This window comes from Salvelinus alpinus, chromosome 32, assembly GCF_045679555.1.
Source record: "Salvelinus alpinus chromosome 32, SLU_Salpinus.1, whole genome shotgun sequence".
NCBI lineage: Eukaryota > Metazoa > Chordata > Actinopteri > Salmoniformes > Salmonidae > Salvelinus > Salvelinus alpinus.
The window spans coordinates 22,627,111-22,652,864 of record NC_092117.1 but is presented as its reverse complement, the minus strand read 5'-3'; the positions used below and the strand labels follow the sequence as shown (position 1 = coordinate 22,652,864).

The following is a 25,754-nucleotide window of genomic DNA, read 5'->3' as shown; positions in this document are numbered from 1 at the left end:
ACTTTATTTGTCACATACGCCGAATACAACAAGTGTAGACTTTACCGTGAAATGCTTACTTACAAGACCTTAACCAACAGTGCAGTTCAAGAAGAGTTAAGAAAATATTTACCAAGTAGACTAAAATAAAAAGTAATAATAAAAAGTAACGTAATAAGAATAACGAGACTATACAGGGGGCACCGGTACCGAGTCAGTGTGCGGGGTTACAGGTTAGTTGAGGTAATTTGTACATGTAGGGGTGAAGTGACTACGCATAGATAATAAACAGTGAGTAGCAGCAGTGTACAAAAGGGAGGGTGCAGGGGGTCAATGTAAATTGTCCGGTGGCGAATTTTATTAATTGTTCAGCAATCTTATGGCTTGGGGGTTGAAGCTGTTGAGGAGCCTTTTGGTCCTAGACTTGGCACTCCGGTACCGCTTGCCGTGCGGTAGCAGAGAAAACAATCTATAACTTGGGTGACTGGAGTCTCTGACAATTATTTTATACAAGCATGGCTGTTTGATCAGTCCTTTCAGTTGTGTGTGCTTTGGGCTGCCCTGCCCAGTGCCCAAAAGAAGAGGGTCTAGGACGTCACTGTGGTGAGGGGCATCCTTTCCTAGGTTTTGTGTTCATATGTACGTCTGTGAGGTGTGTGTCTGTCTGGGACGGACCAGGGAATAAATACAGAGGGTTATGACCTGCGTGTATTTGTTTAAAGATACGTTTTGTGTCACCTCCTGATCCAAAACGCAGCCTAGCAGTGCAAAGCAGCAGCAGGCATAACTGGTTCTGGAATGAAAACAAAACCTTAGCTGCTGTTACAGATAATTTCCTCATGTTTTTACCGACAAAGAATACAGAGTGTTTAACTTGATCAGTGTAGCCTACTGTTCCTCACATACCATGTTGTTCATTGCTGACTCAGTCATATAATAGGCCTTTTCATTTGCTTAAAATTATTATGGTTTTTACGAGGGCTCATGGTTTATTGCCTTTCCAATAAGCTTTAGAGAGAGAGGAGGAGTCACATAAATGAAGTTGACTATTCTCACTTGTTCAGGCTTTGATCTGCTTTTTACCAGAAGTCTTAGTCAATAAGTTGTTTAATGTATTTGGAAGGAAAGCCCGGACTGCTTGCCTTTGAAAGCCTTTAGCATTGACCTGAAAGTGCCCCTGCATGTTTGCTGTTAGGATAAATATCCCTCTATAAGGAACAAGTGCCTTGAAAGCTGCGTTGCTTTCTGGGGAGATCTCTCCTCAGAGCTTTTAAGAAAAGGCGGTGCGCTTGACTGGCAGGTAGGCTCTTTAAGAAACCTTCCCCATCCATCAGGACACAATACGACGGACACAGTTATTTTTAGCTGTTGTGGTATGTGAATCTGTGTGTAGGAAGAGTGCTTCCACAAATTCCACTCTGTGAAAAGGTACATTTACTTTTCATGGCAGTCGCAGGCAGCCTGATATAACATCAAGAGGGGTATTTTAAACAGTCTGCTTCCCTCAGACAGCTCCCATGGTGGGGATTGAACTGTGGCAGCTCTGCATAAGGAGGGAGGGTGACCAGGTCACACAGCGGGCATGGGGATACGCCTGGGACACTGCAGCGACACTTCATTCACATAAATACAGACAGACAATCTCTGATGCACATACTACACACTTTAATGCACAGGGGACAAACATGAGCAGCCATGTACACATACGTGTTGTAGGGTTTGTTGTGGGTTCATATGATAGCTATAAGGTACCTTAAATATTTATAGGATTTATAGGTCACTACTTTCAGTTTCTTTTTTTACTCAGACATTGATGTTCCAAAAGGCTGGAGACTCTAAAAGCATTCAATCCACAGGTTTGGGTAAATCCACTGCACTGTGTTTTCCAGCTTCTCAAGTTCGTCTCATTGCACCTAATTCCAGGTTAATACGCATCATCACAATTCATTAGAGGGAACAGCCATCTCCTCCAGATTCTGGCCACACATTCATCATCTGATTTAACTTTTTCCAAGGCTGAGCAGCAAGTCATCCATCTTTTTGTCACCCTCAGACAACATGTCTAGCCTCCTCTACATCTGTGAGATAAAGAGAAATCAGCAGCTCAGTGAATAGTGAATATTTTACTATTTGGTTTATTTTAGATTCGTTCTAACATTTCAATATGTTTTTTTTAAGTATAATTTTTGTACTTGTTTAACATTTGACTGTATTGTTGGGTGCTAGTAACATAAGCATTTCACTGCACCCGCTATTTATAAAAATAAAATAAAAAGTTTAACCTTTATTTAACTAGGCTATAACATCGGCTCAACTGTGTACGCAACCAATAAACGTTGATTTTATTTAATTTGAATATTGTGCTACCTTCCATCTTCAACTATCAGACGGAGTAGTACCACGTTCCAGACCCTTTTGAGGCTCTTGCCAAAAATCAGGAGAATGCACTCGGTTAAACAGGTCATGTTACAGCAAGTAAGGCACTTGGCTTTGGCCTTGTCAGTACAGATCTCATGTTGGCATGAATCAACAGTCAGTGTCATACTGGAGTTTCTTATCTGTACTGAATCAGATAGATAATTATACCTTTAATTAAACATTTTATCAGAAATTTCATGATGGCACAGTATGTTTGCAAGCAGGGTGGTGTGAGCTGAAACGGGGTAAGTTGATTGATCACTAAAACAGAGTCAAGTCCAAGAAGTTTCTTGGAGTCTATGCGAGAGGCAATATGTCCACACATAATAAAACTGAAACAGGGAAATATGGTATTTAAGAATATGAAAGATGCATGTGTCCCATTTCCTCATAGGTCAGACTTGGCCAACTCTCATCACCTTGACCTACTCTCATCACCTTGACCTACTCTCATCACCTTGGCCTACTCTCATCACCCTGGCCTACTCTCATCACCTTGGCCTACTCTCATCCTTGCTATCTCCATCTGTAGAAAGTTCCCCAACCCCTTCCTCCCTCTCTAACCCCCACCTGCACATCTCCTTCCCTCCGTTCTTCCAGCTCTCTCTCAAAGAGTGGAAAGGCCTCATTCTCTGAGAGACTCACCGGCAGGAGGCTTTATACACAGTGTAATTACAACCAGAAGCCGCAGCGAGTGTGAAAGCAGCAGATAACATCAGGTCATCCAGCGTGCAGGAGTTCACACAGAGCCCAGTGGAGGGGAGCACAGTGGAGTGGCAGCAGCTGAGTTATGGCTCAATATTTGAAGTGCTTCAGCCTGGCCCAGCCCTATGCTACACGCCCGTTCACTGCTCACACCCACTGTGCTGCAGCAGCAAGGAGTAGGGTTAGAACGGTTACAGTTGCAGAGAAAATATTCAGGGATTTGGGGATAGAGATTTATGTTCATTCTAAGAAAATAATACACCCGGACGCGCACGTACAATATACAATCACATATACACACGTCTAGAGTGTAGCAGGTGTGTATCTGTATGCAGAACTCTTTGACAAATTAAAAATGTAACTTAAACTTATTGCTGTGTTCTGGTCGAATTGGACCGATATACAAGTTTTCTCTCTGAAAAATTTAGTTCATTTATTCTGATTGTCATAAGGTTCCATGACTTTGTCCACACAGGGCATCTGAACACACAAAATACATTTTGATGATTTTCATAACATTTTGGGTGTTTTATTTAACTCTTGTACACCTGCGGTGTTCCCGGTCAAAAATGACCGGTCATTAGAAATGAATGGGTGAGACTACAATTAGTGTATAAAATTGAGGTCAGGCACATTCCCATTCATCAGATGGACACACTTCCTATCCCAGACCCCCACATGTATGTGTGTTTGAGCACACACACACACACCTCACTCTCTTCTTGGCTTCCATGGCATCCCCCATGGGAACCTTACCCCAATATAATCTTCCCCCCACGGGAACCACATCTGTTGGCATTCTCACAAACAATCGCAACATTGTTTCAATAATATATAGAACTTTTCTCGCAGCTCTGGTATATAAAGCTTTTTTGAGGCCTTCCTCACAATTCATTCTGTGGCAGCACAATGACCAAATTATATACTGTATGTGAGGCTCTTGATCATATCTTTGATCATGACACTGATGAGGAGGAGAGAGTCCTTGATAAACTTTGACTCAAAGTAGTCTGTGATATATAGCACAATGTGTTACATCTGAGTATTTGTTTTAGTCAAAATAATCCATACATTATGCTTTTTTTTACTCAAAAACGAGTTGTATGAGATCAGGTCAATGAGGCCTACAGGCCATAAATAGCAAATAGAAGTTCAAAACTTGTAATGTTCACAAGAACTTGAGTTGATAAAAAGATCTAACACAACATTAGGTGATAATATATGTATTATTATGGATTTACAATCAGCTATAATGGGCCGGTCATTTTGGACCGGGAACACAGAACCAATTAACATGAAACGAACACAACAGGAGGATTAAACTTGTCCCCTCTGGTAGTGCTCAACCCCACTTGTCGGCTGTACCCCTAGGTGGTTGTAGGTTGAAAACGGTTGGCAGGAGCGATGGCTGTGGAGAGCAGTGACCCTGCATTGTTCCCTGTTAGACTGCTGGGTTTATGGCCCATCCTCTCACTGTGGAGAGTAACTGTTTGTTTAGTCACCACAAATCCTTCAAAAAGTCCACTTCTGACACGAGCTCACTGACAATCACAACAATTCAGAGTTAGAGTTGTTATACCCATGTTAGACAAAAGAAGGGGAATCTATTGGTAATGATTTGACTCCTCTCTGAAGTACTTCAGAATAATTGATTTGCCCTTTAACTTATTGTCTGAGAAAAGATAGCAAGGAACCAGCAGAAAATACTATACTGGCTTATACTGGCTGTTAGATTGTTCTTGAGTTGACCATAAAGCACACAAAAAAAATCTGTGTTCTACTATTAGCATTTTACTTGGATAATTTTGTGGGTAAAATAATATTAACATGAATCAAAAATTTTACACGGATAAAATCTTAATTATAAACTGGGTGGTTCGAGCCCTGAATGCTGATTGGCTGACAGCCGTGGTATATCAGACCGTATACGACAGGTATGATAAAACATTTATTTGAACTGCTCTAATTACGTTGATAACCAGTGTATAATAGCTATAAGCCACCTTGGGGGTTTGTGGTATATGGCCAATATACCACGGCTAAGGGCTGTATCCAAGCACTCTGCGTTGCGTCGTGGATAAGAACAGCCCTTAGCCGTGGTATATTGGCCATATACCACACCCCTGCGTGCCTTATTGCTTAAATAAACACATAAATATGGACTAGTGAAAGCACATTTACTGTTAGCAACCCACACAATAGGCTACCACAAGCACAAATACACACTCTCCTGCATGCTCTCAGGAATACGCACACACTCCAATCCCTGCACACCCACCCCCACACACACTCTCTCTAGAGATCTGACAGCGTTGTTCCTGGAAAGTTCAGCAGTGGGTCAGTGTCGACATTACTCACCTGGCCACAAGCTCAGTGCTCCCACACCCACTCAAACCCATAACCACACTCCCATTACCCTCCTTATGCCTCATCAACTTAATGGAGATGACTGGAGGCAGTATTCAGACCCCTTGACTGTTACGTTACAGCCTTATTCTAATACTCCATAATGACAAAGCAAAAACAGGTTTTAAGAAATGTTTGCAAATGTATAAAAAAATAAGAAACAGAAATACCTTATTTACGTAAGTATTCAGACCCTTTGCTATGAGACTCGAAATTGAAGGGTCTTGGTCAGGGAGGTGACCAAAACCCGATGCTCACTCTGACAGAACTTCAGAGTTCCTCTGTGGAGATGGGAGAACATTTCAGAATGAAAACCATCTCTGCAGCACTCCACCAATCAGGCCTTTATGATAGAGTGGCCAGACGGAACCCACTCCTCAGTAAAAGACACATGACAGCCCACTTGGAGTTTTAAAGACTCTCAGACCATGAGAAACAATATTCTCTGGTCTGATGAAACCAAGATTGAACTCTTTGGCCTGAATGCCAAGCTTCACATCCAGAGGAAACTTGGCGACATCCATAAGGTGAAGGATGGTGGTGGCAGCATCATGCTGTGGGGATGTTTTTCAGCGGCAGGGACTGGGAGACTAGTCAGGATCGAGGCAAAGATGAACGGAGCAAAGCACACAGAGATCCTTGATGAAAACCTGCACCAGAGCGCTCAGGACCTCAGACTGGGGCCAAGGTTCACCTTCCAACAGGACAACAACCCTAAGCATACAGCCAAGACAACGCAGGAAGGGCTTCGGGACAAGTCTCTGAATGTCCTTGAGAAGGCCCAGCCAGAGCCCGAACTTGACCCCGATCTAACATCTCTGAAGAGACCTGAAAATAGCTGTGTAGCGACGCTCCCCATCCAACCTGACATAACTTGAGAGGATCTGCAAAGAAGAATGGGAGAAACTCCACAAATACAGGTGTTCCAAGCTTGTAGCGTCATACCCAAGAAGACTCAAGGCTGTAATCGCTGCCAAAGGTGCTTCAACAAAGTACTGAGTAATTGGTCTGAATACTTATGTAAATGTGATATTCCAGTTTTCTATTTTTAATACATTTGCAAAACTTTCTAAAAACCTGTTTTTGCTTTGTTGTTATGGGGTACTGTGTGTTGATTGATGAGAGGAAAAAACGTTTTAATCCATTTTAGAATAAGGCTGTAATGTAACAAAATGTGGAAAAAGTCAAGGGGTCTGAATACTTTCCGAATTCACTGTAACTATATATATCAAGATACAGTTTTTGTGCTGTTGGAAAATGCTTATTTCTGAGTGTTAAGTGACAAATTGGGGGTTGGGTTAGTTATCTGACCAGTTCCTTAACTTTTTATTTGAGTGTGTATGTGGGCAAGTGTGTGAACAATATTCTGTGTGTTTACCCAGTCTCCAGTGCCAGTTTGAATAATGAAATCACCTTGCGGCTTCAGACTTTCCTGTTTGTTATTTAGTTTATACAACCATTCAGCTGAATCATCTGACATGCCTTTAAATTGGCTTCTAATTAGACAGGGAATGGAAGTAACCTCACCCAGCCACGTCGTGTGTGCTATCTACCTCTCTGCTTTGCGTTCTTTCACCCATCCACAAAATATGCTGCAGCAAGAGCAATTGTGTGACAAATCTATTTGTCACACAATATGCTGTTCAGTGTGAGGTGCAGCAATTCCATGACCTCAAATCAGTGTTGGGCAGTAACCTCAAGCTCAATCATAAAATAATGATGGTAGCAGACCACAAGAGTTACTTTATGTAAGTAGAACAAGCACTTGGGCTTGCATTAGGATGAACACTCTTAAAATTGAAGTGAATCCACCCTTTGTGGTTGTGAGCTTGATATTAAGCTGACCTCACATCATTTAGAATCATTCTATGTACAGTATATTCAAGACATTTTCAACAAACTTTCGTTGAAGACTGTTTATTTACTTCAAACGGGGATTTCTGTGCTGGCAAGCACAGTGTCAGAGGTATATAATGAAAACAATGATTACAGTTTAAACTCTTCAACTCGCTCCAACTACTTGTTGAACCGGTGGTATGGGCCAACTCTGCCATAAGGCATAATTATAAATGATGGGGAAAAACATTATGCGGTTACTTCTCAGTCTTTGATGAGACAGCTTCTGGGCGATATGGTTGAACTGGGCCTCTCCTGTCTGCGTCAATGGTGACACAAACCCCTGACAATACCAGTGACTGTTACTAGAGCGCCCTCTGGTATCAATATATCACTTTTATTCAACATCATTTACATAGCTATAAAACATTACAATGCCCCCCCTCAATAAAATAAAAAAAGAATACATTACAGTGACCATTAACATTACAATACACCCTGTTACAGTGTAACACATTTTGCTTGAATAGAAGAAAAATTTCATCACGTAATTTTGAAGGGCATAAACACTGTGCAGGCTTGTGTAATTTATGATCATGTTCAAGTCATTCTCATAAATATATAGGTAACTTCCAAATTAATGGAAACACGAGTAATGAAGGATACAAAGTATATTGAAAGCGGTGGTGTGGTTCCTGAGTTAATTAACATCCCCTCATGCTTAGGGTCATGTACTGTATATAAATGCTTGGCAAGCCATTATTTTGGCTATCATGGCTAGGCCCCAATAGGATGGCAATGACCCCATCCACAGGGCGCGAGTGGTCAGATGAGCATGAAAACGATGTAAACCATATGCCATCCCAATTGAACACTTATGGGAGATTCTGGAGCGGTGCCTGAGACAGCGTTTTCCACCATCATTAACAAACCACTAAATGATAGAATTTCTCATGGAAGAACGATGTCGCATCCCTCCAATTGAGTTCCAGACACTTGTACTTGTGTTTTGAAGATGTTCTGGCTCTTGGTGGCCCATGAAGACACTTTATGTTGGTGTTCCCTATAGTTTGGCAGTTACTCGTATTACACACCACTGTACTACTTGCTGTCATGTTAACAATCACAATTATAGCTCTGGCATCACCTTGGAGCACAACGTAAACCAATGACCTGTGGGGGGTTGGGGGGTACTAGAATACTGTACAAATTAGAATACTGCACAAACCATTCACATTTTCGCTGTGTTTAGACAGGCAGCCCAATTCCAATCTTTTTTCCCGCTAATTGGTATTTTGACCAATCAGATCAGCTCTGAAAGAGATCTGATGTGATTGGTCAAAAGACCAGAATTGGGCTGCCTGTGTGAAAATATATATACACACTTACTACATAATCTGTATTCTCAATGCAAATAGCAGCAGCTACAGCATACAATCACATTCTAGACGATTCTGAGCTTCCAACTTTGTGGCAACAGTTTGTGGAAGGCCCTTTCCTGCTCCAGCATGACAATGCCCCCTGTGCACAAAGCGAGGTCCATACTGAAATGGTTTGTCGAGATCGGTGTGGAAGAACTTGACTGACCTGCACAGAGCCCTGACCTCAACTCCATCGAACACCTTTGGGATGAATTGAAACTCTGATTGCGAGCCAGGCCTAATCGCCCAACATCATGAAACAAACCATTTAAACTACAGGCTTCAAATTGTTAGAAACAGAGAACCTTTGACAGTAATTGTAATTCTCTTCCATTTGATATCACATGATTAACTGTTGCTTTATAATCCCATTTGACATGATATATTCACTGTTGCTAAACAGCGATTTTAGAAGGCACTTCACATTTCATTGTACAGTACAAAACGTATCACACAACCCCCACACAGAAACAAAATAACATGAAAACATTCAAAACATGTGTGCTGTTCCCTGTAAAATGGTCCACCATACATCACGGCATGTAGCTAGCCCTGTCCTTGCTTCACCATGGAAACAAGAGGACATCTGATATGTTGTGAGAAAGCACTCGTGTGTGAACAGGCTTCGATAGTCCCTCTCGTCAGATTGTTCTCTCGTTCATAGTCAGTCACTGATTTCGTTTGTGGCTCGTTTTCAATTGGTCCTCTTCAAACAAAAGTGTCTGTAAAAGGGAACACAAACCAACCCCCCAAGATACAGAATGTTAAGCATTGTCCTTTTTAAGAGCATTGTAAATGTACATTTGGATAGGGCGTAACTAGTCATGCATGACCATCCTTCTCATCCCGTCTCGACTATTGGAATTCTGGAGAACTTCAGTATTGTTTTCAGCGCTTGTATTTGATTGGCTATGAGTAGAAATTACATTTCCCCTCAGAAGAGGCATTTCCTTTTTTTTCGTCTTTGTTTTTCTCTCGATTTTGTCTGTGTCTCTTTTCCTACCGTGTCAGACAAAGTTTTGTGTAGTCTTTGCAACATTAGTTTGTATCTTATGGTTGCTAGCCTGTTGAAAATCAGAAAACATTTCAGAAACACAAACCCTGTTCGGAGCTCCACCAATACAAAATATGTGATTGGTTTTGTGTGGCAAGCCCTGCCATACTCCACTCCTTTTTATCCTCCTCCTGAGGAGAACTTCCCCAGGTCTTCAAACTACGTGATAAGCCCGGCGTCCGAGGCTAGGGCGTAACTAACCCAATATGGTTCGGGGATTCGAACCGGAGACCTTTCGGTTACTGTCCCTACGCTCTTAACCGCTAGGCTATCTACTGCCCGCAAACCAAGTGCAGCACAAGCTTCAGGGGCTCAAGTGAATACCATATAATCTGACAGAAGGCAAAACTTCTATTTACCACAATTTGAACACTTACAGAAAGCCCAAAGTGGTCCTTGTACTTGATAAACTACAATCCTGATGATTTCTTTGTCCATCATCATATTAATTATATTCTGCCGACGTACCGTAGAGGGCACAAAAGGGGCCAGGATCCCTCCGACTCTGCAGGACATTGAGCAGACCCCAAGACCAGCGTTCCTGACATCAAGAAAAAGCACAGAACATTTTCTTAAACACCTCTTCAACATACTGTACAAAAACATATTGCATTGTGAGAACTTAAATTGAAATGCAGAAGCTCATTGAAGCCAAAATTAAAGAACAGCGCCCTCTACTGTACTTTATAAAAGTAATTTTGTGGGATCTGTTAGTGGGCTCTGTCTGCACTGCACTCACCTTATAACAGTTGGTTACAGTTCAGTAGTGTAGACGTACACTGACCAACAGCTTTCCTAACAAAGCTAAAGAGGTAGCATTGAACACAGTCCCTAAATAATAAAGACAGGGTAACAAAGCTTAAAAAAAACACATTATGCATAAAAATGTATCTAATATATTCTGTCATAGACTGTAGATGGGATGCCCTTACCAGCGTTTACTGGGATAAACATAGTGCATAGATATGACAAGCCAGTTAACTAGCTTTTGTCGTAGAAAATCACTTCAAATATAACTCTTACAAGAACTTTGTGAACTCAAATAAGATTTTTAATACAAATTGTATCACAATCTGGAATGTCCGCGGAACACACCCCGCGGCACACACACCGCGGAACACCCACCGCGGAACCCCCCCTTTCCCAGAGCCTTAGCTCCTATATTTATACACACATAGCACTATGTCCATCCCTTATGCAAATGAAGTCTCCCTTCTCAAGTCATTCGCCACCACTATCCTCTAGTTCAAGCTTCCCGCTTGTTCACGCCCAATAACGCCCACATCTGCTCTCAGCTAGACTACAATGGTGGCCGGACCCTCCATCCTAGTGTGTCAGCATAATGTGTCAATGTACTCTTTGTTTTGTTTGCCTTTATTGGAATCAGCAGATTCAGCCCTATAGGCCTTCTTTTTAGAAGCAGCTGACTATGGATCCCTCTATCTTTAGTGTGTCAGCATAATGTGTCAATGTACTCTTTGTTCAGTTTGCCTTTATTGGAATCAGCAGATTCTGTACTATACGCCTTCTTTTTAGAAGGAGCTGACTATGGGTCCTTTTTATCATTAGTGTGTCAGGTCAGCAGACCATGTGTCTCCCCCTTTCATTAATGTGTCCAATTGTCTTAGGCATATTTCTCTGGTATGTGTCTTATTGGAATTGTCAGACTATATGTCTCTTCTACCATTAGCATCCAGTTGCCTTATGTTACTACTACAATCCCCCCTCTGGGGCTATTTAGCCACATAAATGATACAAATAAGACTTTGGGATAGTAAAAGAAAATACCTATGATAAACAAGAAAATACAAAAAATAAAAACAAAGTGAAGCATATAAACCAACTAGACCAAACATCTCCAATGTGAAATAGGAGTAAAAGATCTAATCAGAAACATAAAAAAACAAAAACTAACTAGACCAAACATCTCCAATTGTCATAAGAGTAATAGATCAAATTTGGTATAAAAAATATAAGGATAAAATATTACATATTTGATGAAGCATGAGATATATCTAATTCTGTTGCTTTTTCAATGTTCTTATCTTGAGGTAGATCATTAGAGTTTATCAGAAAGTTTCAAATATCAGTAAAAACTCTCCTGACTGATGTCTCAGATTGCTTTGTTGGCACGGTGGTCTGCTTGGTAAGGGCAGTCGATGTCATCTAGTGGTAGCTACTGTGGTCGTCACATCAGCCGCCACCCTTGTTGTTGTCACAGGTTCTTCCTGTTCAGGTGCAGGGGTAGGTCTTCACCTTCCACTGGTTCAATCTTGTTCATGATGAGCACCTACTCGTCTTTTTCTTTGATTCATGTCAGGTCACATCCTTTCGGGTCCCAAACGACTTCTCCCTTTGTTTGATGATGTGTCCATCCACAGAGTGCAATCTCCGATAAGGGTTTGATCCTTATGATTGAGATAGACTTCAGTTCTCCTGCTTCTGTTATACATTGAGGTGGAACATAGATTCTAACCTTGTCAGTCTTTTTGGATTGTTCAGCTGATTCCATTCTTCTCTTCCTGCTCCCACCATACATCTTGATTGTGCATTAGTCTGTTGTTTCTATACTAGCATTCACTGTTGCTTCTAGTATGTCAATGTCATTATTCTTTTGTTGTTCTAACATCAATTGTCTGTAAAGGAGGCCATTCAAAAGTTTAAAAGTCAATTGTGGGGTAATCCCCATTTTCTTCAGCTTGCGGGACTTTTCCTCCTCTTTCTTCACCTGAAGCTCCCTCCTCAGGCCGGACTTAGCTTCCATCTGGAAGGGTTTCAATTTTAGGAAAGAAACGTTCTTATTCTGTTCCTTGTGAGGCCTCTTCTCCTCTTCTGGGTGCATTAGTCGGTGCACGTGTCATATTTTGGCTTTCACTTGATTTACTGTTTTCTTAGCTCCTCCCTGGCATCTCAATCGTTTCCGCTGCTCCTGCTCCCTCCAGGCTCCCTCCTGGTGAATCAGCATCCTCAGTGTCCTCATCTCTATGTGGTTGTATCCTTCTCTCTGTTGGGACTCAGCTGCAGTGGTTCAGATGGTACCACGTCTGGCTTCTTTTCACTTGGACGGCCGTTCTTGTTGCTTTGGCCACCTCATAGGGTCCATCTCTCCTCGGTTGATCCCACTTCCTCCGGATCCCTCCAACGTGGACTAGATCTCCTGGTACCACTGAGAGAGGTCCTTCTGGTCCCCTTGGATCATCAGACGCAGAACCTCTCATCCTGGTTCAGGTTTCTGCCTACTTTCTGTGAAGCATTCATACTTAGAGACTTATGGCCTCTGTTCTAAGATTGCACCATACATCCTCTTACTTCCATCACTCATCACACAACAAACAGACATTCCAACTGAAGCTGGCGAACCCCTCTCCTTCTGGTTTCCTAAACATAAGACTTGGAAAACATCAGACAAAACATAACAGCATTGACAATGTTATGTGTTATACATAAATATATTCATGCAAACTGAAATCTGAGACCATGACAATTCCCACTCTCTCTTTACCTGACTCTATGCCTCCAGGATACTTTTCTGCTGGACTCCACAAAAATAAAAGCCCTAAAAAGCTTCCTCATGCTTCCACCCAGTCTTCCCCTTTCGGCCACAAGTTCTGAGAGGTGTTCCCAAATCATGTCATTTTTACTTAGTTTCCCATCTACTCCATTTCAACTGATAATCATGTGCATAACCTACAATTAACATTCTCTCTTCTTGAATTAATTCAACACTGTATATGCTTTCATATCAATCCCTTTAACATGTTTGTTTAGAGTATAATATCCTATCATCCATTCTCTTTCACATGATGTATTAAAAATAAAACAAGTAGCCTCCAAACTCAACCCAGTATGTCTATAGTGGAATCTAATCTCTCTCTCTTTCTCTCTCTGATTCCACATCCTCTGTCATGGTGTTTTCAAGCTCACCCATTATTCAGCTGGACCTTACTTCTCGTGAGACTTATGCACCCACCAAAGAGAGACATAAAGAACTTTACCACTGCAGTGTTGTAAGAAGTATACCACCAGCCTGGTGTATCTTGATGTACACTCAATCTCCAGAATGCAGCCCAAGCCCTTCCATTTCTGGCTGTTTTTTCCTGAGGACATACACACTAACACATGGGTTATTCCCTGACAACAGACTTCCTTCTTATAGCAAGATCACTAAATCTTAATTTTTAATAACAGCCCTATGTAAACATTCTGCCTCAATACCTGGCCTCCTGCCACAGAAATATTCATAATGATAGTTAAATGATGGTCCCTACGGCAACTGCTGTAAAATAACATGTAATCAGTCAAGCGTCTTCCAGTTGGAAGAATATCCAATCCTAACAAAACTATGTCATAAGTTTCTTAAACTTTTGCTCTAATGTTCAAAATGCCACCACTTATTCTTTTTACCATATCTTTAGATATGTGAATTGTTCTATTTACTTTTAGAATTGTCCCTATAGTTTACACAGCCAGCTGTCTTTCCTTTTCTGTGAATTATCTCTATTTTTATACATATTTCTAGAAATAACACCCCTTTACTACCATTACCTTCATTTATAAGTCCCCTAACCCATAACTGCCATTGTTTGATACATACTTAAAACATCCTTAAGTCAATTTAAAATAGATATCATTCCCTCCTGAGGAACATATTCACAACCTTATGTTCCTCAAAACAAATAAATTGACCAAACGAGAAAAAGAGAAAAAATAAATTATAATAATTGCACATTTGCAATATTACCACTATTTTTAATGTAATGGAAAACGTCCATCCGTTTCATTCTATGCCAATGTTATTGTTGGTCTCTGTCTTCTTCATCCTTGGGTAACATTGCACAACAGAATACCTTTTTATTCCATTATGTTATAAAAGTTTTATCATTACAATTCCAATGATATTATAAAACAAAATAAACAAAAAACCTTATCCAATCCTCTGTAAGTTGTCAACCTCCTTGTCTCAGGAGTATTTTCCAGAGTGGCCCTAGGCCTATTAAATTTAAACAGTGCTATATCTAAATAACTAAACAGTTATTTTGAAATACTTTTCCCAATCCAATATTCAGGATAACAGTCCTTAGTGTTTACTTTAACTCAAATTTGACCTTATCTATTCAATACACAACATCCCTTTAATAATTAACATTTATACTAAACACTTTTATTACCAGTACTATCTATTTTCCCAATAGCCCTTTTGTCTCAGTTTCTCTCATGAGTGGCCTGATAATAAAAAGGTCAGTACCCCAATTCCTTTAAGTCATTAGTCTCCCAACAAATATAATGTCATTTCAGCACGTCTGTTTTAGATACAGTTCACAGGTCATCAGACACAGTTGTCCCTCACTATTCAGCCGGTTAGGGTGGGTTTGAGCTCCACACCCACTTGTAGTGATATTCTCTCCCATGCCTTAAAGCATTCTGACGTCACCTTCTATGATAACTCCCTTATTCTACCGGTGATTTCTCAGACGAATTACAGATGAGGTATTTATCAACAAAACCCTTTGGAGTAACTTTCATCACTTTCTATATGCAGAATGAACAAAACACATTTGTGTATTTATCCAAAGACCATAACCCCAAGGAACTGATAGTTTTACCCATGAACCCATGTTATATCAAAATAAAAATAAAAATAAACCTATTCGAATAACTTATTCAATTTAAGGGTACAACTCTTCATAATTTTCCCAGGGACATAATAGATTTTCAAAGTAATCATACAGTTTGAATAGAGCCTGGTGTCTTTTAAACATTTTATAAGTAAATCCCACCTGTTTCAACAATTTCTAGTAAAAGGTGATCAGTCTTTCACAGGAAATTCTTAGGATTCAGGGCATTTTGACACCATTAAAATGTTTCCACTCCCCTTTCTTTAGAAACAATTCAAATACATTTTTCAGAAAACATTTCCCTACCTTTTGCATACCCAATTTGAAACTGAATTGGAAAAAACCCTTCCAATAAATCTACTAATGTATATTCATTCCCAGTACATGGTGCACTTACTAGTAAACCATAAGCCAATAACACAAAGGAACTGGACTCACTTATCCAGAACTCCATTTTTTAGCCTTATCCAGATATTTTTATTTTTAAAGCGGCTGACTTTAACTAACTGCTTTCCACAGTAATGCAGTCTCCAATGACATTGTTGACCAGAGAAGATTAAAAAACCCTTTTTTTCCCTTATTCTTTCTGGAAAAGAAAGTGTACATATTGTTAATATTCACAACATTACCTTTTAGTCAGCAAACCAATAATTTTACTTATCCATAGATTTTATTCTAAAGCGTCTTTAACAGTTCCAGAGAATTGTGGTATAGAATGTCTAACAATTAAAATTCCATCGTTATTTTACTAGATGTCAAACGTGATCCAATACTTCTTCTTGACCACATATAAACTGTAATCTCTATGAAACACTCATTGTTCGCTCAGAGACTATACACCGACAAGTAAAAAATTCCATTCTCACTAACCTCAAACCAATTAGTTGTTTGTTATTTTGACAAGGAAATAAACTCTTGTATAGCGGCATTTCCTACTACCGCACTAAGTTCTAATGTCACATTACACTACCCGATATACCTATATCCAGAACAGAGAGCTATTTTCTTATTGGTTCTTAGATCTTGTCAATAGTTCTGCCAATCACCCGCACGTCTGCGAGGACTAGAGGAACCACACACACAACCTCATCGCAATGTATTTTCTGATGATAGAATGTTGACATAAGAACGCCTACAAATCGAGCTTCACATTTTGGTCCCATGCGACTATTTATTTATTTATTTTTCCTAAATACTCCCATGTATTTCTACACCTTTTATTTACTATTTTTCCGAGTTAGAGCCAATCTCCTTTCCAATTAATAATTCATTTGTCACATCACTTAATTTCTTTTATCGAAGCCTACTCTATACAGTACATACATTATTTCTGAATACTACAGCATCAACTCTACTCTGTCACAGGAGAGCTGCGCGCTCCCTCTCCTGGACGTTCTGCCTACATACACACACAACTCATCTTTCCTTCCTAATCTTCTATTTTTACACAGATCTACTCATTTCTTACAACATTATCATTCATCCTTTTATGTTTCATCCGTTCATTCAATCCCTTTGTTTTTACCTCAAAACAACTCAGTCTTTCTTTATTGACTTAATTCACTTCCTTCTACATAAGCCTAGACTTCTACAATATGACGAGACTACTGTCTAATCGGATCAGCTTGTCTTCATATCCTATTCAACCCCCAATACTTATCTTTTCTTCTATTCTTAGAGTAGTATTGTGGCGTGACCTACTGAATTACCAAACCCTGGTAGCTAGACAGAGCGGTTTTTTATTCGCAGGATTTCTTTTGCATTTGAACGCCGCACAATCGGGCCAACGTTTTTCCTGCACCTACTACTTCACTCAAACAGTCCTCCTTTCAGAGCGGAAACTATGAATATTTATTTAACTACTGATTTATGTTTTGACCGTATAAGTTACTTTTGCAGTTGAACGCCGCACAATCGGGCCAACGTTTTCCTACAACCTACCGATTTATGCTTTGACCGTATAAGTTACTTTTGCAGTTGAACGCCGCACAATCGGGCTAACGTTTTCCTACAACCTACTGTTTTATGCTTTGACTGTATAAGCTACTTTTGCAGTTGAACGCCGCACAATCGGGCTAACGTTTTCCTACAACCTACTGTTTTATGCTTTGACTGTATAAGCTACTTTTTCAGTTGAACGCCGCACAATCGGGCTAACGTTTTCCTACAACCTACTGTTTTATGCTTTGACTGTATAAACTACTTGTTGTAGCCCTGCGCCTGAGCCCAGCCGCTCAACTAGAGAGTACAAACAGTTGCGCCGATCAGCCCACACAAGGCTGCTCAAAATGAATGGTCCGACGAGAGGGGCAGTCCGAATCACACACACCCGACACGAGTCGCCCGCTCAGGTTGACTGAGGTGTGTTTACGCACATCCCAAAACAGATCCTGATACGGTCGAACCCGGCCAAGCAGAATCAGACGGAACAACTCCCCCAATCAAACCAGACACATGAACCTGTCTCGAGCAGTCCAACCAGAACAAATGCCCGCTCCCCCCAGCCAAACACCCGACACAATCAAAGTTCACAGTTCCAGTTCACTCAAACACTAGACATGCGCATTCATACAAAACCCAAACTCACACATGCATGCACATTTATTTGAATTCAAAAGTTCTTTCGTTTTTATCGTTTTTAGGAAATTTGAGAGAGAGACCTACATGACATTCCTCCCGCTGAGACAGGACTCTGAAGCAATCTACACAAACATTTCAACTATTGTAAGAACTTGCTTACCGTATATAGTTGGGTGGCCACCTCTGTTTGTTTAGATTGTCCAAAGAACCCGCCAGCCAAGAACGTCTCCGTCCCTGTCACTCCTGGCAAGCTCGCCAAATATGTCGTAGAAAATCACTTCAAATATAACTCTTACAAGAACTTTGTGAACTCAAATAAGATTTTTAATACAAATTGTATCACAATCTGGAATGTCCGCGGAACACACCCCGCGGCACACACACCGCGGAACACCCACCGCGGAACCCCCCCTTTCCCAGAGCCTTAGCTCCTATATTTATACACACATAGCACTATGTCCATCCCTTATGCAAATGAAGTCTCCCTTCTCAAGTCATTCGCCACCACTATCCTCTAGTTCAAGCTTCCCGCTTGTTCACGCCCAATAACGCCCACATCTGCTCTCAGCTAGACTACAATGGTGGCCGGACCCTCCATCCTAGTGTGTCAGCATAATGTGTCAATGTACTCTTTGTTTTGTTTGCCTTTATTGGAATCAGCAGATTCAGCCCTATAGGCCTTCTTTTTAGAAGCAGCTGACTATGGATCCCTCTATCTTTAGTGTGTCAGCATAATGTGTCAATGTACTCTTTGTTCAGTTTGCCTTTATTGGAATCAGCAGATTCTGTACTATACGCCTTCTTTTTAGAAGGAGCTGACTATGGGTCCTTTTTATCATTAGTGTGTCAGGTCAGCAGACCATGTGTCTCCCCCTTTCATTAATGTGTCCAATTGTCTTAGGCATATTTCTCTGGTATGTGTCTTATTGGAATTGTCAGACTATATGTCTCTTCTACCATTAGCATCCAGTTGCCTTATGTTACTACTACACTTTCTGGGGTTTTCTTTCTCCCAGCCCTAAAAACAAGCATACATTCTAACTGTCTAGCACAGGTGTGATGAGAATAACGGTCTTGTGAAACTATTACAATTAAACTTTTTATTTTTAACCACAAAACATGACATTTATTCAGTGCACCACTGACACACTTCAATTCATAGGATATCATGACAGGTGGTGAGAATCTTACCACTGCTTGTTTATGAAATGGATACAGAGAGGGTAGGCCGGGAGCTCCACCAATTCATACATGGCAACACTGAAGTAGCGGTTCCCACCGTCCTCACAGGCGTTCATGATGAGCCCATAGTACACCAGGCTGCAGGAATATGGAGAGCACATCCAGAGACAGCGTCAATTTAAGGTCATTCATGTTTGCCGTCTTCAGTGTGAAAGGTCTTTAAAACAATGTATACTGAACCGAAAAGCATCATCGTGAGCTGTTGACACTGTCCATGCGCTGTTAATGGCATGGCAAAAAGCGAGTCCCTTTGTGGTTTCCCAGTGGTTCAGGTTATGGTCTGTATGCTCACCAGACATACATGACACCACGGTCCTCCAGCGGAGCACTAGGTGGGTGACGAGACCGAGGAGGCCAGGGCCATCGTTGTCCTGGTTACGTCTTGACGAAGCCAGGACACCTGCGGAGCTTCACTTTGGCTGTGGCGTTGCCGTTCCCATTCCTCACGGCCTTGTACTACAGAACCTCCTCCGCCTGCTCCGTGTAATCACGGGAATACAGGTGACGAAAAGGGCATCTTGCCATTTGTTCCATCAGCAAACTGCAGTCTCACATATGGGGCCAAATGTATTGGGAAAGGTGTCAGTCAAGCCTTTAATGCAAAGGTCATATTAGTCAAGGTCCCTGAAAAACACAAACACCAAAAACTAAATTGAAATAGTCGGGACAAAACACTTTCCAATAGTGCCAGACCACCATCTTATTTCACTTTGTTCCCACTGACTCTTCTTGACTACAATTGACCCATTGTCGAATCCTAGTCCCACCCTCCTCAGTTACTGTAGCTGTGTCTGACAAACATCTGTCAGTGTCATGATGATTATTTGTACCTGTCATGGCCCAGTAGGCCTTGCCCACATACTCCTGGGTAAGCACGAAACAGACGAGGGACATTCCCCCATTCATGTGACCCATTAGCAGGCAGGACAACGCAAACGCCTCATAGCTGGGAGCAAAGGCTGTGGCATAACCAAAACAAGACATCGAAGAACAGAGCTGGGAGAGAAAGGCCGAGAGAGAAACAGAGAGAGAGAAGCAGAGAGAGAGAAGCAGAGAGAGAGAAGCAGAGAGAGAGAAGCAGAGAGAGAGAAACAGCGAGATCAAAACAGTGGGTCAAACAGAAAGTCAGTAGAAGAGCATATTATCAATGCACTAGCAGTCAATAGCTGATGTTTTTGAAATGATGAATGATGAGGCCTAACCATATCTCTGAGATTTATACCAGTGACACTACTATTAGCTGGGCTGAAAAGCAGACTACATCATATTAGCCTGTCAACTACTTCATAGGATATGGATTATGATCATAATATGTAAAGTTGTGAGCTTCATTCTCCTCACCTGTTAGGAAGACTGGTTTCCTTCCAATCTTGTCAAAGAGGGGTCCAAACAAACATTACCAACCAAACCCCAGCGAAGAACAAAGAGCCTGCCAAACTGACCTTGTAAGCCTGTTGATTTATAAGGAACCACTAAGCGAAAGGAAGGACAGAGACTGGAAGATGTCATTCATATATTTTCCAGCGTCTAGAGTATTTGGAAATATGTTCAATTCCATACAAGTGTGAATGACACTACATTCTCAAGCACAGCACAGTTTTGCTCCCATTGAATCATGAACAGTGGCCTCTCTCACCTCCGTCACGAGAGTTGACGTCCTCTGTAAATGTAACGTGTTTGATGAACTCCTCATGGTTGGTATGGTCACCTTGTTCAATGTGGTATTCTGGTACAACTCCAACACAAACAATGAGCATGCACTGGCATGCCATACACACCTGGAAAACAAAACCAAGCTGACTGTCAAGCAAGTAATACAGGCCTAGCTAGCCAACTGATCTATCCATCACTGGTATTTAGTTATCTGGTGCTTGCATTTACCTTTCACATATTCAGCAATTCAACAGCTTGAGCTGCCACTTTGTGGGGTTAACTAAGGGATGGGCTCAAATCCTCTGAACAGACTGACAGTCTATGAGTTTGGCTTGGTGGTTTTAAAAACATTTTAGATCCACAGCACACATTGTTTGTTTACAAACACTTAGATGACAACAAAAACATAAACTACAACCTTAGAGCTTGGGTTTTGATAGGATGAGCCCTTGATCATGAGTCATGACTCGCAATTCCATTACATCACACATAAGAGTCATTGGACAAAGGCGTCTTCTGTACGGGGGAGTTTTGTTAAGAGCACCATACTCTCGGTCTGAACATTGACATGCATCGCTTGCGGCTCGGTTTTGGAAACATAAAGACAAGGTCTTTCATATCAGCGAGAAATCTTTTTTTTTTTTTTATACATACGGTTAAACTGATACACACCGTTATAGGGTTAGTGTTCCCTCACGGCCATATCTCCATGTTACAGTGCATGCTTACAGAAGACAGACTGAAGACAGAGGAACTACTTGTGCTAATTAGCCATCTAGAATGCTCTGAACAACTGTGTGTAACGGAATAAAGCCGCCAGAAATGTGTTGTCACTGAAATCTACTGTCGGCTGTAACTGTGATAAAGCCGGTTGAAACAGTGTACTTTTGTGTGTATTTTGCATTAGTGAAATTATTTTGATGGGATATGAAAGTACAGGGCTTTATGATTCTGTTGCAATTGAGAATCGATTTGTTTAAATGGAGTACTTTGCTGTTTTGGCTGCCAGAGCCAGTATACCTGAAAATAACATACAGCGCATTAGAAAGTATTCATACCCCTTGACTTACTACACATTTTGTTGTGTTACAGCCTGAATTCAAAATGGATTAAACTATATTTTTTTCTCACCCATCTACACACAATACTGCATATTGAAAGTGAAAACAAATTTGTACAAACTTCTAAAAACATATTGCAAAATTAAATATAGAAGTCTAATTTACAAAACTATTCACACCCGAGTCAATACTTTGTAGAAGCACCTTTGGCGGCGATTACAGCTGTGAGTCTTTTGGGGGTAAGTCTCTTAGAGCTTTGCACACTTGGATTGTATAATATTTGCCCATTATTATATAAAAAATTCTTCAAGCACTGTCAAGTTAATTATTGATCATTGGAAGACTGCCATTTTCAAGTCTTGTCATAGATTTTCAAGCCAATTTAAGTAAAAACTGTAACTAGACCACTCGGGAACATTCAGTGTCGTATTGGTAAGCAACTCGTGTAGATTTGGCCTTGTGTTTTAGGTTATTGTCCTGTTGAAAGGTGAATTAATCTCCCTGTGTCTGTTGGAAAGCAGACTGTACCAGGTTTTCCTCTAGGATTGTGCATGTGCGTATAGCTGTATTCCGTTCATTTTTTATTTTTAAAAACTCCCTAGACCTTGCCGATGACAAGAATACCCATAACATGATGCAGCCACAACCATGCACAACCAAAATATGAAGAGTGGTGCTCAGGGATGTGTTGTGTTGGATTCAGGACAAAAAGTTAATGTCTTTGCCACGTTTTTTTGCAATATTAATCAAGTGCCTTGCTGCAAACAGGATTCATGTTTTGGAATATTGTTAACTCTGTACAAGATTCCTTCTTTGTAGGTTAGTATTGTGAAGTAACTACAATTTTGTTGATCCATCCTCAGTTATCTCATATCACAACCATTAAACACTTTAACTGTTTTAAAATCACAATTGGCCTCATGGTGAAATCCCTGAGCAGTTTCTTCCTCTCCAGCAACTGAGTTAGGAAGGATGCCTGTATCTTTATAGTGACTGGGTATATTGTGGTGTAAAGTACCTAAGTAAAAATACTTTAAAGTACTACTCAATTAGTTTTCTGTACTTTACTTTAGTATTTATATTTTTGACTACTTTTACTTCAATACATTCCTAAAGAAAATAATGTACTTCTCACTACATACATTTTCCCTGACAGCCAAAAATAATTGTTACATTTTGAATGCTTATCAAGATAAATTCCCTGGTCATCGCTACTGCCTCTGATCTGGCAACAAATTAACAAATTATTTGTTTGTTAATTATGTATGAGTTTTGAAGTGTACCCCTGGCTATCTGTAAATAGATTTTTTTTAAACAAGAAAATAGTGCAGTCTGGTTTGTTTAATATAAGGAATTTGAAATGATTTATACTTTTAATACTTGAGTATATTTTAGCAATTATATAAACATTTATATTTATTTAACCTTTATTAAACTAGGCAAGTCAGTTAAGAACAAATTCTTATTTACAATGACGGCCTACCCCAGCCAAACCCTAAAACAGACGATGCTTGGCCAATTGTGCGCCGCCCTATGGGACTCCCAATCACGGCTGGTTGTGATACAGACCAGGATTGAACCAGGGTCTGTAGTGACGCATCTAGCACTGATGCAGTGCCTTAGACCGCTGCGCCACTCTGGAGCTGATACTTAAGTATATTTAAAACCAAATACTTTTAGTAGTATTTTACTTGGTGACTTTCACTTTTACTTGAGTCATATTCTATGAATGTATCTTTACTTTTACTCAAGTATGACAAGGATACGTTTCCCACCAATGATTAATACACCATCCAACGCCTAATTAATAACTTCACCATGCTCAGAGATATTCAGTCTGCTTTTTATTTTTTACCCATCTACCAATCAGTGCCTTTCTTTGCTAGGCATTACAAAACCTCTCTGATCTTTGTGGTTGAAATTCACTACGCGATTGAGGGACCTTACAGATAATTCTATGTGTGGGGTACAGAGAGGTAGTTATTCAAAAATCATGTTAAACACAATTATTGGACCCGGAATGAGTCCGTGCAACTTATGTGATTTGTTAAGCACATTTTTTACTCCTGAACTTCTTTAGGCTTGCCATAAAGGGATTGAATACGTATTGACTCAAGACATTTCAGCTTTATATTCTTGCAAATACATTTCTAAAATGTTCTACAAACAAAATTCCACTTTACATTATGAGGTATTGTGTGTAGATCAGTGACAGAAATTATCAATTTTAAATTCAGGCTGTAACACAAGAAAATGTAAAGGGGTGTGAATACTTTCGGAAGGCACTGTAAGGTCCTTGGGCCATAAGGAGTAATGGTAGGGTCCTTAGGAGTACATATTGGGCTATGGTAGGATAAGAGTTAAATTCTTCAAAAAATAATTTCGTATAATTAATTGAAATGGTCATTGAACAGCGGGAAATAGTGCAGACTGTGCTGTAGATTTAATGCTCATGCAAATGACTGGAGCGATAACTAGTTAGCTAAGATTCAACAAGATACTTCAAAGCTTCTGTGATTTCATTATCTCTGTCAGAATAAAATTAGCAGCGACGGATATACTACTATCTGGCTTTCCCTACTTAGTATATGTAAATTGTTCAAAGGCTTAGTATATGTAAATTGTTCAAGGGAAATAAAGATAGCTAGCTAGTTATAAAGCAAGGTGAAGGTGATAAACTAGCTAGCTGGGTGTCTTGTTCTATATGACGGCGCGGCGTCATATATAGGGTTAGGGTGGCATTATGTTATAATACATACATAGCTAGTAATAATATATGCCATTTAGCAGATGCTTTTATCCAAAGCGACTTATGTCCTCCAAAGCAAGGGACGTTCATAAAACAAACCTGTAGCAACACAAGAAACAACACCATCTGCTACTGATACGATCAGACCGAGGGACGAACTAGGCAAAATTTTCGCAGACGTGGATTGCTATCGAATTTATCTAGGAAAACTGATTGTTCAAGGAGACTGGGGAACCAAAACAGCGCATGAGGGTGGGCTGGAGATTTAACTTTACGACAAAATTGAATGGTCTAAAACAGGTTTCTCCAACCTTGTTCCTGGAGAGCTAACGTTCTGTATATTCATTCCAAACCTAATCTAACACACATTCTTCTAATAATTAGCTGGTTGATAAACTAAATCAGCTTAGTTACAACTGGGGTTGGAGCGAAAACCTACAGGAGTAACGCTCCAGGAACAGGGTTGGAGCATCATTGTCTAAAATATGCTAATTTCACCTATACAGGCGATGCTAAACAAACTCACCCAATCAAAGCACATTTGTCTGAAAAACGTAGCTATATTAATCGGAACTAGGAAACTCAGAAATGTTCGACTTACTATCTGGGTGTAGTTATACCAGTTTCTAAACCCAAAGGCGCAACATCTTGAGACTTCTGGGAACGCTTACGAAGCAGACCTGGCCGGTGTTTGGGTTTAGAATAGTCAAAGAGAAGTGAAACATTCTTCCTTATTTGCTGATTTTCTCGAAATCTAAAGGCACAACCTAGATTCGAGCCAATACATCTTAATTTAACATGTTATTACGCCAAGCCAGTGAGTGACAAACTGACGTTTTCATTTGTCAAAACAACTTTAAATCGAAGGTTTGAACCAATGACGTATCTGCGCATGAGCATAGCTAACCAAAGTCGCCATGATATCACCGATAAGCGTGATCGGGGAATTCTATTGGAGAAACAGTTTCTGCCATTCTTCATACTGTACTGCCTTTGGTTATACACGTGCTGTGTTCAACCAGTTAGCAAGTCGTG

The 25,754-nt window shown here is 40.4% G+C and overlaps 1 protein-coding gene across 7 annotated transcripts; it reads right to left on the bottom strand.

Annotated features, from left to right (window-relative positions):
• Positions 1–7,722: 7,722 nt before the first annotated feature.
• Positions 7,723–25,601, bottom strand: LOC139562224 (solute carrier family 22 member 15-like). Of its 7 annotated transcripts, XR_011672322.1 has the most exons (9): positions 25,321–25,600; positions 20,893–21,034; positions 20,598–20,707; positions 20,087–20,252; positions 19,549–19,804; positions 19,206–19,334; positions 10,559–10,650; positions 10,288–10,360; positions 7,723–9,487 (listed from the first exon to the last, which is right to left on the bottom strand). XR_011672322.1 is itself a non-coding variant. In XM_071379709.1 (8 exons), exons 5-8 carry the CDS (start codon positions 19,557–19,559, stop codon positions 9,434–9,436), a joined length of 267 nt encoding a protein of 88 aa, XP_071235810.1. In that variant the 5' UTR covers positions 19,560–19,880; positions 20,087–20,252; positions 20,598–20,707; positions 20,893–21,034; positions 25,321–25,599; the 3' UTR covers positions 7,723–9,433. The 7 variants fall into 7 exon arrangements, 1 of the variants encoding a protein (XP_071235810.1); XR_011672319.1 differs by having other exon boundaries at positions 19,549–19,880; positions 20,087–20,707; positions 25,321–25,601; XR_011672320.1 differs by having other exon boundaries at positions 19,549–20,252; positions 25,321–25,601.
• Positions 25,602–25,754: the final 153 nt, after the last annotated feature.

Bases quoted from the DNA above. Each gene is read 5' to 3' on its own strand.
- LOC139562224 (XM_071379709.1), bottom strand. The intron at 10,361-19,205 runs GTAAGATTCTCA...TCTTGATGTCAG, and splicing joins CATTTCATAAACAAGCAGTG to GAACGCTGGTCTTGGGGTCT. The intron at 9,488-10,287 runs GTACGTCGGCAG...TCCCTTTTACAG, and splicing joins CCCCTTTTGTGCCCTCTACG to ACACTTTTGTTTGAAGAGGA.